The sequence below is a fragment of the Anabas testudineus genome, chromosome 1 (genome assembly GCF_900324465.2).
Source record: "Anabas testudineus chromosome 1, fAnaTes1.2, whole genome shotgun sequence".
In the NCBI taxonomy this organism is placed as follows: domain Eukaryota; kingdom Metazoa; phylum Chordata; class Actinopteri; order Anabantiformes; family Anabantidae; genus Anabas; species Anabas testudineus.
Genome location: NC_046610.1, coordinates 25231083 through 25247575, shown reverse-complemented (window position 1 = coordinate 25247575; position 16493 = coordinate 25231083). Strand labels below are relative to the sequence as shown.

At 40.5% G+C, this 16493-nt stretch overlaps 1 protein-coding gene across 6 annotated transcripts in view; it reads left to right on the top strand.

Annotated features, from left to right (window-relative positions):
• LOC113162548 (VPS10 domain-containing receptor SorCS1) overlaps positions 1-15934 on the top strand; it is a 135844-nt gene extending 119910 nt beyond the window's left edge. Inside the window, exons 16-28 of one of the 6 annotated variants that reach the window (XM_026360734.1) lie at positions 628-761; positions 2475-2588; positions 3548-3719; positions 4784-4970; positions 5647-5780; positions 6780-6903; positions 7861-7973; positions 10339-10473; positions 12775-12874; positions 13293-13398; positions 13986-14143; positions 14248-14300; positions 15626-15757. In XM_026360734.1, coding sequence (XP_026216519.1) covers positions 628-761; positions 2475-2588; positions 3548-3719; positions 4784-4970; positions 5647-5780; positions 6780-6903; positions 7861-7973; positions 10339-10473; positions 12775-12874; positions 13293-13398; positions 13986-14143; positions 14248-14279 — 1509 coding nt within the window. In that variant the 3' untranslated portion in view covers positions 14280-14300; positions 15626-15757. Of the gene's footprint in view, positions 1-627; positions 762-2474; positions 2589-3547; positions 3720-4783; positions 4971-5646; positions 5781-6779; positions 6904-7860; positions 7974-10338; positions 10474-12774; positions 12875-13035; positions 13136-13292; positions 13399-13985; positions 14144-14247; positions 14313-15625 lie in introns of those variants that run through there. The other 5 variants (XM_026360733.1, XR_003298826.1, XR_003298827.1 and 2 more) reach the window with 5 other exon arrangements.
• Positions 15935-16493: the final 559 nt, after the last annotated feature.

The window sequence follows — 16493 nt, the reverse complement described above, 5'->3', positions numbered from 1 at the left end:
ACAGTGTTTGTGTTTTAGGACTACTGGGAAACTTAAAGGCGTTTTCAGGATGTGAATGTGTGTTTGTGGAGACAGCTTGATTTTTAAGCATCTCACTAGTGACACCTAATGCACAAAGACAGAATGTTCTGCTAATAAAAACAGAGCAGGATAGGATGGAGGCTTCACAGAACCAGGCTGGCGTTATCTTCTCATCCTTTTTCTGCTCTGAATTTATATTCACTTCCTACGCATAGATACATGGCTAAAAATGGATTGGGAGCTGGCAGCTTTGGCGACTGAAGTTCCTCATCTTAAAATCTCAAAAAAAAAAAACAAAAAAAAAGAAAAAGAGAATCTCTAAAAAAGAACTCAAGCATCACATTCTCCAGAGTGACAGTCGCAACAGCAGAACAGTTGTTGAGTTTAGCACACCACACAGCTCGAGCCCGTAAATATTCGCCCGAACAGGAATGCACAATGAGCTGAAGTAAAGCTGAGGCGGCGGTGCTTTTCACACACGCTGCGATACACACATGGTCGGTTGCATGGTCTAAATTATTTATGGTGGCAAGTGTTACAAAAGCAGCTCATTTTATAAGCTCTCCCTCTCTGTGTGACTTTTCTCTTTTGAATTGGGGCCCGCAGGGCGAGCCGTGCCTCATGGGAGTGAAAAGAATCTATCGGAAGCTGAAGCCCACATCCAGGTGTGTTATGGGAAAGACGTACTCTGTGTCGATGACGTCGGGCCCCTGCGACTGCACGGAGGCGGACTTTGAATGGTGACTATACTTTTCTGTTCCTTGAGCCGTTTGTTCCCGAACTCCCTCGGCTGTTAAAAGAGTTTCACACAAAATTTTACAAAGAGAACTCATGATGACTTTACTAGTCGTGAGTAAAAACAGCTGTGTAGTGTTTTTTTAATGTGTCTTCAGCTCTGGAGGGAGCGTTTTAAAATATGAGATTATCATTTTGATGTCAGCGTGGTTATCTCACAGTGTCTATGCTACTTGATGCTAAAGAATACAGCAGAATAATTAGAATTGCAGTTTACGCATAGCAGGGACCTGGAACCCAGACTGTAATCTGTAGCAATGAGTGTCAGAGAAACCAAACAAAGACAATCAGAGAATTAAAGTACGAGCTAACATCTTTAGGCCGTTTAGGATGTCATGTCAACTGACTATTTGTAGATGAAAAATCGTTTTTATGAAGCCTATCAAATATGCACATTGTGGAATCTTTGGATGATGATGGGTCATCATTAGAAAGACATAGCAAAGTCCAATCAGCAAACGACAGAAGCAAAGCGTTAACCTTTTTTCTCATGCATTTGCCACCGAGGCTCAGCCTTATCGATGGTAGAAATACATTTGCCATATGTTCCGGACTTAAGAAGACTGGTTTTAAGTAAGGGATTAAAAGATAAGAGCTCACCGTCATGCAGAACGTCCCCCAGATTAAAATTGCAGAGCAGCTCCAGCAGATTCTGTTGGAGACGGCTGTTGCTGTTAAATGAAAACCAGTCAACTGCTCCAACATGTACCTGTGTGTGTGTGTATGTGTGTGTGTGTGTGTACTTGGCAACCTTTGTGAAAGTTTCATACCATGGGAGTGAGGATATTTGAGGATATTCTTCACTGTCCAACAAACATTGAAAGGACTGAGGATGAAGGTGTGGTTTTAGAACTACATTTAGGTTAGGCATTTAGTTAGCAGGTCAGAGTACGCATTACATCAGTGAATGACCTAACGCAGGTATAAATATGACATTGTGCACTGCTTGATGAACAAAAAACTGATACCAAAGTGCTGCTTCTGAATCTACTGCCGCTGACTCTATATCACAGCTGCAGTTAGAGAAAAAAAATGTTTTTCCACATCTTCGCTTTCTTTGAATTATCAGCAGTATTAATGTTGCTTTTTTTTTTTTTTTCACTCTTTGGCTCCAAATCTGCAGGTCTCTTGAGTGAAGCAGCTCTTGGAATAAGCACCATCAAAACCATAAATCACCAAGCCCTAATAGCTTTCATTAACAATCACAACACTTTTGCATCTGTGTGCATGTCCCACTAATTGGGGCAATTTGTTCCTATCATTTTGGGGACACAGCGCTGCTCTGCCTTTTAATTTGTAGGACAAACAACTCATGGGCTGCATTTAAAAAAGCATCTCCAGAGGTACTGAGCAGTCGCTGTAGCTCCTGTGAAGTCAGGACTAAAGTGACATTAAGCCTACATGTTGTTTTCCACTGTTATTTATTAGACTGTTAATATCCACTGTGTAGCAGGTGATCATTTGTTGAGTATTCAGGTTTCTCTCTGAGTAGTATCACTTTACAAGTACGTGATACGCACTTGAAATAGCCTGGATCTCATTTTAGAGTTGAAATTTCCAAACCGAGGCATCAGGAAAATGTGCATCTGTCCTTTCTGTCGGTGTTCCCTCTGTGGTTGCTGATTGGATAACCGCTTCTGTTTTTTGGATGATTACAGTGATTACGGCTATGAAAGACGGACCGATGGCAGGTGCAGCCCTGCCTTCTGGTTCCATCCATCATCGATGACCAGGAGTTGTACCACGGGAATGACTTTTCTTAACAGGACCGGGTAAGCACAGGCCAGGACAACAACACACAAATCTCATGTGTGGGAGGGAGCTCTCTGAGAGCTCGAGCCCCTGTCTTTAGCTGAAGGTGCCGCTTTCAACATTAATTAACCCCCAGGGACTTTGTCATCCTTTTTTATTACTGATGCCTCAGCTTTTTTTGCTATATAAATATCAGGGACAAACAAATCACAGATAGCAGTTTTTTAGCACAGCATGAGCTACTTAAATATGTTTGCTGCAGCAATTTTCCTCTAAAATACAGATGGTTATAAGACCAACAATTAAAAAGAAAAAGGCAACATTTTAACTATCAACATACTAAATATTTAGATTCAATACACACACTTTGTTTACACACTACAATCACAAATCAACTAGCATGAACCAGTAGGAAATCACAACCAAATAGCAGAAATTCATCACCCATTATAAATTTATCTCCACTAAATGTGAATAATCACATTTGATGAATAATCACCCCCCCAAACACAGGCTTGCAACACTGTGAAGCTTTCTTTTAAGGCTGCTGTACTTTTCTGATGGTGCAGTTATGCCAGTCACATGGTTTTTTTCCCAGGGTCTTGTCCTTTTCATGAATACTGAAGGAGCCTCAACATTGCTCTTTATTTCAGAAGCATTGACATCCTCCCCACATTTTCAATTCCCTATTATAAAACACCGTGTTTATGTCCCTGTTTTTCCTTTTTAACTTGGATGAGAATCTATGGGCTGCCACATATATTTCAGAGAAAGCAGACACAGTTGAGATGCATTCTGTGGTTTCCTACTGTAGGTGGCACAGTGCGCCATTTTATCTTCCAAACAGGACTAAATAAATATGAACAGTTACTCTACGTGGCTTCTACGATCAATAACTTGATTTTGGTTTGTGCTTCATGTGTATAAATGTACAACCAGTCATTGCTACATGTATTTTTTTGCGGTTTTTCACCCCCAGCTACAGGAAAGTGGTGTCTAATAACTGTACAGCTGGAGTTAGCGTGGTGTACACAGCCAGGAGGCAGCAGTGTCCCATCCAAGCACCCAAAGGTCTCCACCTGGTCACCAGTGAGGGCAGGCTGACAGCCACGTTGGGCACTAATGTCACCTTCCTTGTTTTTCTGGAGGAGGTAAATTGTTCCCTGTATTTATTTATCACAAAAAAAGAAAGAAAAACACTCTCTTGACGATTGTATTAATGATGTAAACAAAGGTGAAGTCTGAATTATCAGTATTGTAGACCAAACATGACATTACAGGCTGTAAGGTAATTGTTTTAGAATGCAGCGTTCCCTTTGATCAGACTGTCACGTTGAGGCAGACTTGGCACACTCCGACACCACAAGCTCTTTGTCACTTTTATATTTAGCTCTCCCGCTAAGACAAAAACTCAGCAGTTAAAAATATACAATGAAATTGTGATTGGCTGATGTTGGCACATGTACTGTAGCTGCTGCTTCATCAAACAAATGTCCCCCGACTGAGATGTTTCTATGGAGACAAAACAATTATGCTCAGCTCTGACCAAATTATATTCATCTTCATACTTTTCATTGACAATATTTATCTTGCCATACAAATAGATTGAGAATCCAAATAGAAACCTGAGTAGGTACAGCTTATATGGTGTATAGACAGGAGTGACTAATCACAGACAACAGGACTGAAGAGCTTTCTTCCAATGTTTTAGCATCTCACATAAAAATGTTCTGAAACCCCAAGACAAAGTTAGTATATGTTACATTCATAGATAAAAAGAACAGCGTTCTTGGAAGAAATTTTATTTAAAAATGTACAGTTGATCTGATAAATTAAAAAAGTTAGCAAGCTCTGTCTCAAGAGAAGCCCGACCAAGACAGACAGTACAATCCAACATAACAAACATACAACACTAAAATCAGTGAAAAAAGGTTTGAATAACCAGAAGGGCACAGGTTGATTTGATTTAAACATAGAGGAAGTGCAGGTAACACTTGCACCGATGGAGAATTCTGCTGCGGCGGACACATCGTCTGCAGTTTTAGCATAATGACCCTAGTGCTTATGCCCCTGCAGTGAAAATGTCAAGTTTTACCTTTGAATTAAAATCTGTTTCTGTACTGTGCTGAGTACTGCACAGCTTAAAACCTGAGAGAATCTGTGAAGTACAGCAGGCTGAAACCTGGAGAGTCCCTGAAAGTGTTTGTTTGTGCAGGGAGACGGAGCAAGGACGAGCATCACCCTGGACTTCGGAGACGGCCACGCACTGACATATTCCAACGTGAGCTCTATCGAGGATGGAATCAAACACATCTATAAAGCTGTGGGAATCTACCGGGTGACTGCCACTGGGGAGAACAGCCTCGGTTCGGAGACGGCCATGCTCTACCTGCATGTAACATGTGAGATACTGATGAAGTTTGGAAGATTTGTGTGTACAAATTTTCTTGTGCCTTATTTTAGATGCGACTTTGTTCTATTTTTGTGCTCTTGCTTACAGCTCTCTCCGCTTCCCACTTTTTATCACGTTGAGTGGAACTGTGGCTGTCAGCTCGCACACAGTGTACCGCGTTCCGTACTTTATCTCTTCACAGAACGTCCCCTCCCATAACCAAACAAGCGAGATAGAACAAATCCCATCACACTTCCACTCGTGTTAGCTTATGCTTCATAGCCACTCAGCCCACGCAAGCCTCTGCAGCCTCACATGTAACGGGGCTGACCACCCCCGGTGTATTCGGGGGGTGACAGATGTAACAGAGCTGACTTATTGATCAGGGAGCGCCGCGGCTCCCACCAATCTGTCAATCCTATGTGCCAGCCATACAAATAGAGTCACCGCAGGCTCAGGAGTGCCACGGATGAAAAATAACACACAGATGGCAGCTGGCACAGGAGAGAATTCCAAATAAACTCACCGCCCCCACCCTCCTATAAACCTACTCTGCTTTTATTTTTTGTCATTTTAGACAATAAAGTTGTTATTTCTTGTTTTGTTTTGTTTTTGTTTTTTTTCTTTTGCACATTCTGGTGCAGTACATCGAGTTCACCCTGTGATGTATATGTGTGCCTGAGTAGGTCAGCTCGAGTATATCCATCTCTCGGCTCCCTTTGTGGCGGTGAGGAATAAGGAAGTGAACCTTACCGCTGTTCTGTGGCCCAGCCAAGTGGGAACGGTCACCTACATCTGGTGGATCGGAAATAACACTGAGGTACTGTACACTTTTCCTTACTTCCCTCTGAGCTCTTACCTCTGTTACGCTTTTGCCCACTTGCAATTAAGTAGGTTGCTGACTCTCCTGCCCCAAAATGTGAGGATCATTATTTTGTTAAGCTATTTCTGTGCATCCAGCTTGCAAAAACTGTGGCCTTATTAAACCGCTTCAATAAAAATCAATAAAAGTTGCCGAGCTCACACATCAGACACAGCAGAAAACTTAATAACTGACGTCTAGTGAATTATATCCATCATTTATTCTCACTCTAAAAGGTGTGAAGCTGCCAGGCAGTGCTGAAGAATCCCACACAGGTAGAGGGTCAGAAGAGACTATTTTTTTCTACTTAGCTCTAGGGGTATGTACAAGACAAGTTTTATGTGTTCAAATATTGCGCTCTGTCTTTGAAACTTGTGCTGCTACCCCAGGGTTATAGAGGTGAGCAGAGTTTCTTTTGTGAAAGACGCTAAAAACCAACCTCCATCGATCAGGACCAACAGATTCTCTTCGCACTAGAAGCTGTGTGTGTGAAAAAGGCTCCACTCTCACTGTCTGTCCTCGTAATTGTAGTTGCGTAAATGTGTTTGTTCAGCACCAAGCGGGGCTTTCCACAAGGACAGCCGGTTATGTCAGTTGGTAATAAACGGCGGCAGTATTAGCATTTTATAGTTATTTGAAGAACAAATGGAGACGTTGAGCGATGACAGGAAGGAGCTGGTGGTGTCGCATGGGGAACTCTCTGCGGGCCAACAATGCCATGTGCTCACAAGAAGGATTGTTGCAAAGCTCTTTATATGTCCTCATGCATGCCTGTGTGTGTGTGTGTGTGTGTGTGTGTGTGTACTGGCGAGTGTGCCAGCAGGATGACACCTCTGTAGTGTAAATAACAGCAGTGTGAGATGTTAACCAGCCGTTGATAAGGGTCTCTCTCGGGAAGCCCCACACTCTGACTCTCTCTCTCTCTCTCTCTCTTTCTCTCTCTCTCTCCCCCACCAGCCAGTAATCACCCTAGAGGGAAGCGTAGCATGCACATTCTCCCGGGAAGGCATCAATACAGTGACTGTGCAGGTGTCTGCAGGGAATACTATTCTGCAGGACAGAAAAGTCATCGCTGTCCATGGTGAGCCAGCTCTCTGACTCCATCTCTACTGGGATTCTGTAGCTCTGTAAACACACTGACAAATGTCACAACAATCTGCCTAATAAGATACAGATAGATGTTGTTATGATGATTATTTTTTCAGTAATAATAATACTCTCCAGGTGGTGCCACTTTCCAATATGTTATTATTAAAGGCTCATTACTGACTATTTGATAATCTATAATGCTCTACTTAGAGGTTGGTTCTCATTGACAAAAATCTGGGAAGACAACAAGGAAGGAAGAAAAAGGCAGGATGATGTGCAGATGCAACCTGCATTTTAAATGAAAGAGTTGCGAGTGAGTTAGAGTGGACATTCAACCTGCTGAACCTGAATGCAATGCTAGAGACCTTTTTTAGTTTGTCCAAAGTCCTGTGCAAGATTAGGGGTGGGTGAAAAATGCACTTTGGTTAAGGTTGTGGTTGTGGTTTTGTTTAAATGTTAATAAAAATGTCGCAATTTTCTTTGTTTCTGCTGAACCAGACCACAATTTATGCCTAGATAATATGAGTGTAACAACTTTGAACAAAAGTCACAAAACCGGATTTGTTTTTCAGGAAGATCAGATATTTTGTCAGAACAGAAATACATCATCTAATAATTATTTTATTGACAAGTTCAGTGCAGTAGAAGCTTGTCATTTACATTAACTAACAATATATCCTCGTTATGTTAACAGAGACAGTAATCCAGTTGCAGCTATGTTCCTTACATAAACATATTTGTGACTGCAGTTTAGCGGTATAGAAAAACTTTTAGGAGACAACATTGGCCAGGTATTGGACTAGTAATCAGGCTGACCCAACTACTAATAATCTAAAACTACTGATGGTAATTGATGAGGATAGATTTGGGGCAATGTAAGCTGAATCTAAAACTCTGCATTTACCAACAGAGGAAATCATTTCCCACACGTTTACTTTTCTCCCTGCAGAATATTTCCGATCTCATCCGCTCACCTTTTCGTCAAACCTGGACGACCACAATCCCGACGTTGCAGAGTGGAGGTTGGATGTGAGCCGAGTCATCAAGAACTCTTTGATCCAGGTAAAGTTCTCTCAGGTCTTCTCACGGAAGCCGTTGCTTTTACTCTGGTAAATACCGTGAACACTTGACTGGACCTCTGACGGCGTATGAGTGGAGAGCAACCTCCCTGAGGCTTAGAGACATAAGTTTGACTTTTATGATGATAAATGACAAGGCAAGAGGGAGAAGAGGAAGAAATATATAGTTCAGGAGCATGCTGATTGCACTGGCTCGCACACAGTCTGTGAGTTCATGGCCATACAGTAACAAGGTTGTGGATGTTGAAGTGTACAGAAGAATAAATGTCAGTATGTGCCCAATGTGTATTTGGCACTGACCTGAAGGGAAGCTTGGAGTAGAGTGCTTTGTGACCTGTCAAGTGTACGACATAATTCAAACCCACACATGACATATCAGGTACAGATTTTGCCTCATTAACTTTGTGTCTTTTACAACCTCCTTCAAATGTCAATACTGTGATTCCTTGGAAAAAGCAATCTGCTCCTTGCATCACTTTTTCATCCTGCAGAATCAAAATTGATGCCAAAAATACACCCGACTCTTCAATCTTCAGTGAACATGTCTGTTTTGTTATTTGTTATTGACATCATTTCTTCATGACAACCCCAGCCTGGAAGGCAGAACACAGGCAAAAATAAAAATAAAAAAATTCAGATGAAAATATGACACGATAGCTTAAAACATTTACATTCACAACCTTCACTTCAGCAAATCCATGCAAGAACTGCAACGAAAGCCAGAGAATGTTGCTGGAATCTGTGAAAACACTGAGCAGATAACTTGCTGTCGGCCTGTTAGTTCTCTAGCTACTACGACTAATTAGAATCGCAACACAAAGGCATCCAGATTTATCAGATATACAATGCTGTTAATATTATGTCTACATTAAATGGCATATAGTTTAAGGTTTTATGATATTTTGGTGCATGGGCATATCATAAGATATCACGAGAAGATGGCATGATGGACACAGACACATAAAATGCAGCGTAACACTCCTGATCCAACCAGTCTTTCAGTCATTTTGTGTGTTAATTGACATTTTGAAGGTTAAACACAACCAAAAGGTCTGTATTTAGTTCATGCTGGGGATGTGGAGAGGGTGTAAAACTCTTTTCAAAGGTTTCCTGTCTCGGATAATCAGTGTTGACAGAGCTTTCTACTAATGTATTTCTTTCTACAAATACTATTCAAAATATTAAAGGAAACTGTCAAATCTCTAGGATGGCTAACAGTTTCATCATGCAGAGCTCTTTTTGACGAACACGGGTCCAAAGTTTCTCCTAGATGTGTAGGTCTAAACCACAGCTAACAAACCAATGTTCAATGATCAAGAATTGTTGATTTACATAAAGCTGGAAAGGGTTATAAAGTGATGTCAAAGAGTTTAGAAATTCACCAGTCTACAGTTAGACAAACAGTCTACAAATGGAGACACTTTGGGACTGTGGCTACTCTACCAAGAAGTGGACAGCCAGTCAAAATTAACAAAAGAGCACAACAAACACTAATCAATGAGGTAAAGAAACCACCCTGAGTGACAGTTAAAGATGTGAAGGCATCATTGGAACTGGCTAACATCTGTGTTCATGAGTCCACAATAGATAAAACATTGAACAAGCAGGGTGTCTATGGCAGGACACCACGAAGGAAGCTCCAGCTTAGAGCACATTGACACTACACAGCAGCATTGACAGAATGTTTTTGGGACTGATGGAACTATATTGACTATTTGAAAAGAACACACAGCACTACATCTGGCGTAAAAATGTTCACTGCATATCATCATGAAAACATCACCCCAATCGTAAAATATGGTGGAAGAAACCTTATGATCTGAGCCTGGCCAGCTTGCAGTGATGGGGGGGAAGATGAAAGTGTGTCAAAAAATTATTTAGGATAATGTGAGAATGTCTGTATGTCAGCTGAAACTCTGTAGAAGTTGGATGATGCAACAGGACAATGACCCAAAACACCAAAGCAAGTCCACAACAGAATGGCTTCAGAAAAACAAATCTCTCTCTATGCTTGTAGGAATGCTAGGCGTTAAAGCTGAAATATAGGGACTTTGCTTCTTGTACCTGTGATGTTGGTCTTTGTAGTCATGAGAAAAATTCCATGTCTAATATTTGTTAAATTCAGATTTCAGAGAAAGTGGTCAGGGAAAAGGTAAAGAGAACTGTGAGTTGCAGTAAGCGTTCGTGTAAGATTCTGGTACAGATTTTTTTCTGGGTATTTGTTGTTATGGACACATTTCAGTCAGAACCTGAAAAGTGTTGGTGTTCAACATCTAGCCCAGTCTGAAATCAGGAACAATGTCCTTCAGATTCTTCTAACTGTGTTTTCCCCTCTTGTTTCCCTCCAGGCTACAGGTGTGAGAGAGGATCAGCTTCTGGTCACCATCCTCCCAGGTTTACCAACAGCAGCAGAGTTTTTCCTCCTACCTGACAAACAGTTAAATGAGGGGAAACCAGACAAGAATGCTGCTCATTTGGATCAGGTGAGACGACAACTGCTGTTAAATCTGTGTAAATACATACAGAATTTGTGTAGGTGGATGCTTTTTACCTTGTTATCCTGGAACCATGCAAAAGATTTAAGTGTTGCTTCCTTTTTTCTGCTTTATGAGTCATACCTTTTTTTATCCAGTAATTGCTCTGTGAAAACTAATCCCACATTTCAGTTCCCCCGTCTTCCAGCAGATGTCACTATTGATCTACTGAAGTGTGTCCAGGTTTTTCCATCAGTCTAATTCTAGAACATGCCTGAGGAAGCTCAGCAATAGACTCATCAATAAGCCTGACAAGCATTAACAAGTTATCAGGGGGAATGACTTTTAAAGTCACATCCTGTGGGGTGTCGAGGTGGGGGAGGCAAAGTCTCGAAAGAGCCTAAAAGCCCAGACAAAGGAGTTGTCATGGTTGATCAGTTCATTAAATCATCAGCGTATCAAGATGGACCAAATTAGCTCTGAGCCTCTTGTAGAAGACAATGACTGATAATAATACTGGATCCTGTCTCATGGGGAAGAAATCCACAGGCAAGGAAATCAATCAGATTTGTGAATTTGTGTTTCCCCTCCCTCCTCACACCTGGTTGATCACCTGGAAAGCCCCTCTCCCCTACAAAGTCAGCGATAAATCTCCATTCAGGGTTGGCATCTTAAAAGTGTAGAACACGCTCTGCTTATTAGAATGTTTAATAGATTTACTGACCCTGGTGTACAGTGGGAAAAAAGTAATTACTCATAACAGTCTAAATTTAAACTACTAAGAATAAAGAGGGGTAGAGGACTACAGAAATTACTCATATCACAATTAATTTGGCAAATGAGGCAGATTAGATAAATTAGCTTCTGCAAAGCAGAAAGTGGGATCTGCTGGAAGGAGATGAAGGATTTTGTTTAGTTTTGTGTTATGCTCATCCTGTGTATGGCTTGAATAGAAAGAAAAAGGTGTTGCCATAGTGGGATCTCACTTTAAAAGGGGCACATTTCATTTTGAGATTGTGTATAAGGATTAAAGCCTTAGGCTAGAGATTTATAATTGTGCGAATGAAGGGTTCTGTGTTGGGAAATGGATTGAGAGTGAATGAGATTGGATTCTGGCTTTCTTTAGTTTACCTTCAGGTCAAGGTAATCTACCTGATTTATATCAAAGTTAGATGTTGTCAATGTAGAAGGCTACCTGCCACTCTGGAAAGCAGAGATCAAGTGAGACTGCATTGTATGCATTATGTATGACAGTGAAAAGGTCCCACAGACAAAGCTTCTTACATAAACAGTACAGCTCAGATGGGGTTGGTGGTAGGAGTGAAGTTTTTTTGGGGTCATGGGCACCTGCAACTCATTCAGTTCCACAGTCCTTCAATAAATACTACCTTTATACTCTGAGGTTCAGTTTTAAAGTTACTTTAAGTTCACTAGTTAGTGTTTTTTGGTCGCAGTGAATTATAAAATATAACTTAGTGACAGGACTGCAGAGAATTATATCTAAACTTTTAAAAGCTTTTAATGCTTTTTAGTTTATTATTTATCATAGAAAATTATTATTTGCATTACCACACTTTTGAATCCCATTTTTCTTCGTTATACACAATTCGCACAGAATACCTACAGACCCTACTTCTGTGCAGCAGTTTTTATAAAAAGGTGGAGGTGGTTAAAATGCTTCCCTGATAGTTTGTAGAACTTCTGAAAGTGCTAACCTCCGACAAGAAACTTTTATGGGGGTGGCAGAACTAGTGCTCATGAATTAAATGTAGAGCATGGTTCCTCAAATTGAAACACATAAAGAGCAACTCAATTTCCATGTCCTTCCAAGAAGTTCCAGCTGTGGAAGAGGGCCTTAAGTTTTTCCTGCCTGTCCTGTTACTCCCAAGTGCCAGAACACCTATTAACGTACCATTATTTATTTCACAGAAACAAAATCAGTCACAGCAATACTTTATTTCATCCACCCTCAGTATCTCAGCAATCATTCACAAGCTGACTGGGCAGACATTTACACCAGAGCACCCTCTGAAGTGCTGTCAAGGGCAAGTGATATTTGTAGTCAATTATTTGTCAGACTGACATTAAAGAAATGGATGGATGTTTGCAAAGATTGATCAGAACTACAAACAGATTTGCTCTGAAATGTCAGAACAGAGTTAATAAATGACAAGTCAAAACCAACGATTGATGGGATCAGCTGTGGTTTGATAGTGCTGGCAATGACCTTCCTCAACACGTGTGTTGTTTTATTTGAGCAAAATGGAACGCTGTTGCTGAAATCATCCTCTCCCTCCGTGTACCCAACAGCTCTCGGAGGTTTTGCTCAGCGCCTTGAATCAAAACCTCGTCCAGTTTACGTTGCGGCCAGGAGTCCAAGTCACCGTGTACGCAGCACACCTGTCGGCAGGTAAGTACAGACAGAAACACAGCTGCTTGTGTACGTTTGTTGCTGCTCTGGGGGTCACAAACTATAGACACAGTGGACAGGCAGGTATATCTTTTATTATTTTTGCTGGCCCCATCAACTAATAACCCCAACTCTGTGTCTGATTGGCTCCCACCATGTAGCTACACAGAGACATTCAGAGAGTGAGCATCGTTACAAGTATGTGTGCCTCTTCCTATTGGGGATGCTGCTACTGTCCTAAAGGGGCTTATAAAATAAAGAGTAAGAGAAGTCCATACTACTGTATATTAAATGATTTACATAGGTTGTCAATTATCCTGTTCACTGCTGATTGCATGATTCAGCTGGGTGGAAATACAGATCCTGACAATTGCTGTGTTGTTTAGACTCTGTCGCTGTTGTCTTCCTGTCTCTGCAGCACCCCTAGTGGACACCAGCGAGAACCACAGTGGCTCTGCCATGCTAATGCTGCTATCAGTAGTGGTTTTGGGTTTAGCTGTATTTGTCATCTACAAATTCAAGAGGTAAAGTTCTCATGAAATGTCACGCCTATATAGTCATCACACAGTGCGAGATAGAGACGTGGTGAAAGGTGTCGAAGCATCCTGACAGCACGGTAAACAAAAGCTGCCTGCGAGGCTAAAGAGAAAGCTGATAGCTGCCTGTCAGACGTCTTTACCGGCTCACACACACGCGCGCGCACACACGCGCGCAAGTCTGTGGGGATACTGTGGAAATTCTTTTGTCAGGTCATTCTTTGCAACAGAAATGTCAGTCAGCCTTCAACTGCTATCAATATTAAGCCCTTTGAACGAAAGCAGTTGACCTTTCTGAAATGTTAAATTATGTCTCCTCGCCAAGGTGCAGTTTCAAGGGAAAAAAGACACAAAGGGTCATGAACATTTACAGACAAGCATAAACAGAATTAAACTTGAGATCTACAGACTTTGTGTAAGAACTGATTTACATGCAAATATTCTAAGAAGTCATGGCTGCAAAGACATTAGGTGCACAAGTCATTGGTTTTGCACAGGTTGGGTCCTCGTATTCTCTTTGTTTAAGTTAGGTCATTGCCTTTATTCCTTTGCCTCACTGTAAATCTTTCCTCAAGGAAGATCCCAGGCCTCAACGTCTATGCGCAGATGCAGAACGAAAAAGAACAAGAAATGATGAGTCCAGCTAATCCAACAGAGGCCACGCCCAGCTCACAGCGGGACTTGGTGCATTCTTTGGAGATTCTGGACACAGAGTTTAACTCACGGGCCGTCGGTAAATACTTGCTCTTGCCTTCACTCTCACCTGTGCATGCCATTTTTGTTTTCTCCATCAATCATTTCGTACTGTTGTTTTCATGTGCTGTTTTGTTTCATGAGACTCATCCTGTGCCGGTCCAGTCAAGGGGTGACTGACAGCTAAACAAAAATGAGTATGACGTAACGTACGATCAACATATTTTCTTCCTCAGTACTGTTGGCCTTTAATCTCATGAGAATACAGAAAGATGACAAATAAAAGGAAAAAACTAAGCATATCATTTATATTGTCAAACCATTCAATGAGACCTTGTGTTGGGTAGAAAAATACAGCATGTGGCCTTTGTTTTATCTCCTCTATTCCATTCCTGCCATTCCTATAATTTGTCATCTATTTGTCTGCATATTCTCTTAAGAACATTTTGTTGCCATGTCCTAAAGACCAATTCATACTTTCCATGTCCACATGTCCACTACTGTATCCGTGATGTAAATTTTGTCACCACCCCAGCCACTGAGGGGTTCTGACTGACTCATATGAACTGGGGTGTCGACATGGACTATCCCCAGTGTCAATCCACCAACTGTGCATGTGCTAGAAAAGTAAAATAAATAACAATAAATGTTACATTCAAACATTCATGATACCTTACATGTGAGGAGGTTCCACATTTTAGTTGGACACAACAAAGTCTGCGTACACAGTTTAAATTGTAGTTTGAATACGTGGACATCTGGAGTATGGTTACAGAGCCATTGGAGGAAAGTATAAATTGGTCCTAACATAACACACATACTTACACTCACATACATCGTTACCCCACTTCCTCTGCAAATGCCTGTGTTGCTTATTGCTTATACAGATACAAAAACTGTACAGTAATAAAAGTCATACTTGCTCTGGTATGACCAAGAGCTTTTCATAGTTTATATAGGAAAAAATCAATATTGTTGTCTAATTGACAGTCCTCAGTCATCTTACCAATGTGTCTTCACCAGTGGCTGGAGTGGTTGGTTAGTTTCACTTTCACAGTTGTATTTCATATCCTCCTTTTTTCAAATGAATACATATTATTTTCAATGTTTAATATTTCTACTAAATCCTTTGCATGTCTTTGAGAGATGTTACCAACTACAAGCTTCATAGCTGCACTAATCAATATTTCTTAGTCAAATTACTAAGTGTAATGTGTAAAGACCCACTTGCAGTAATGAAACAACGGAGATATGTTACCATACTCATTTAGTTTTACACTTTTCTTTAGCTTTATACTGCATTGTTTTGGTTTTCCTGGCCTTCTGTTGTAAACCTTATTTCCTGACAGAAGCACCTGACGCTGTAGCAGCCAGTTGGCTCAAATGGTCCTCAAAAAATATAAATAGTGATAAAGAAACCTTTGAAAAGTATTGCTACTGTACCGCTTCTTCTGAAGTATCTTTATTTATTAATTTATCTGATTTCTATCTTTCTTTCTTTCTGTTTCCTGTTTTCTTTCAGGATGTATGAAACCTCATGTACATGTGAAATTCTCCACAGAACTCCCCACGTACATCGTCTGAACTCTGGACTGGATTACCACTCCAGCTGCGTCATGGATATTTTTTTACCATTTGGGACACAATGGTTTTGAGCTTTATACCTGTGCATGTTGGACTCTGCTGACACATACTGTGCTCCATTCAAACCTGAAGAAATTGTGTACAGGTTTTTTCTTTTAACATTGCGTCTGATAAATTAAACATTTGTTAAAAAAAAAAAAAAAAATCATTTATTTATAAAAGTCAGACACGTAATCCAGAGGGAAAGCCAGCATGAACTAGCGAGGGAAAAATGTAATAATAAGCAACAATGTTTTGATTTTGCTTACATATTTGAGATTGGTTTGCTGTTCTATGAAGCTAACAGCAGTAGTGTATTATTTATTCATATGAATATACTTTAACAAAGTATGTTATTGAAGTGAATTACACATTTATTTTGTAAATCATGAATGTCTATGTTAGAAATGTGTGTATTTTAATAACAAATGTCATACTAAACAGAAATACTGTAAAATATGAATAGGGAACTTTAAAGCTTTTGGTCCATTGTCTCTTGGAAAACTGATTTATGGCACAATACACATTTTCTACTAAAGTATTTCCTTTTTTCTGATTTTAATTTATTAATAAAAATGCAGGGCTTCGGGGATTAATTTAAACGTTGCCGTTAATCTAATGCTTCTGGTAATATTTATGATACATACCAGTTTGTAAAATGTTTTGTGCTTCAGAATAGGAGACCACTCGATGGCTGAGGGGCTAATCTCCACCTTTTGACTGCAAGTGATACTCAAATATCACCAAACCTTTTAGGAATAGACAAA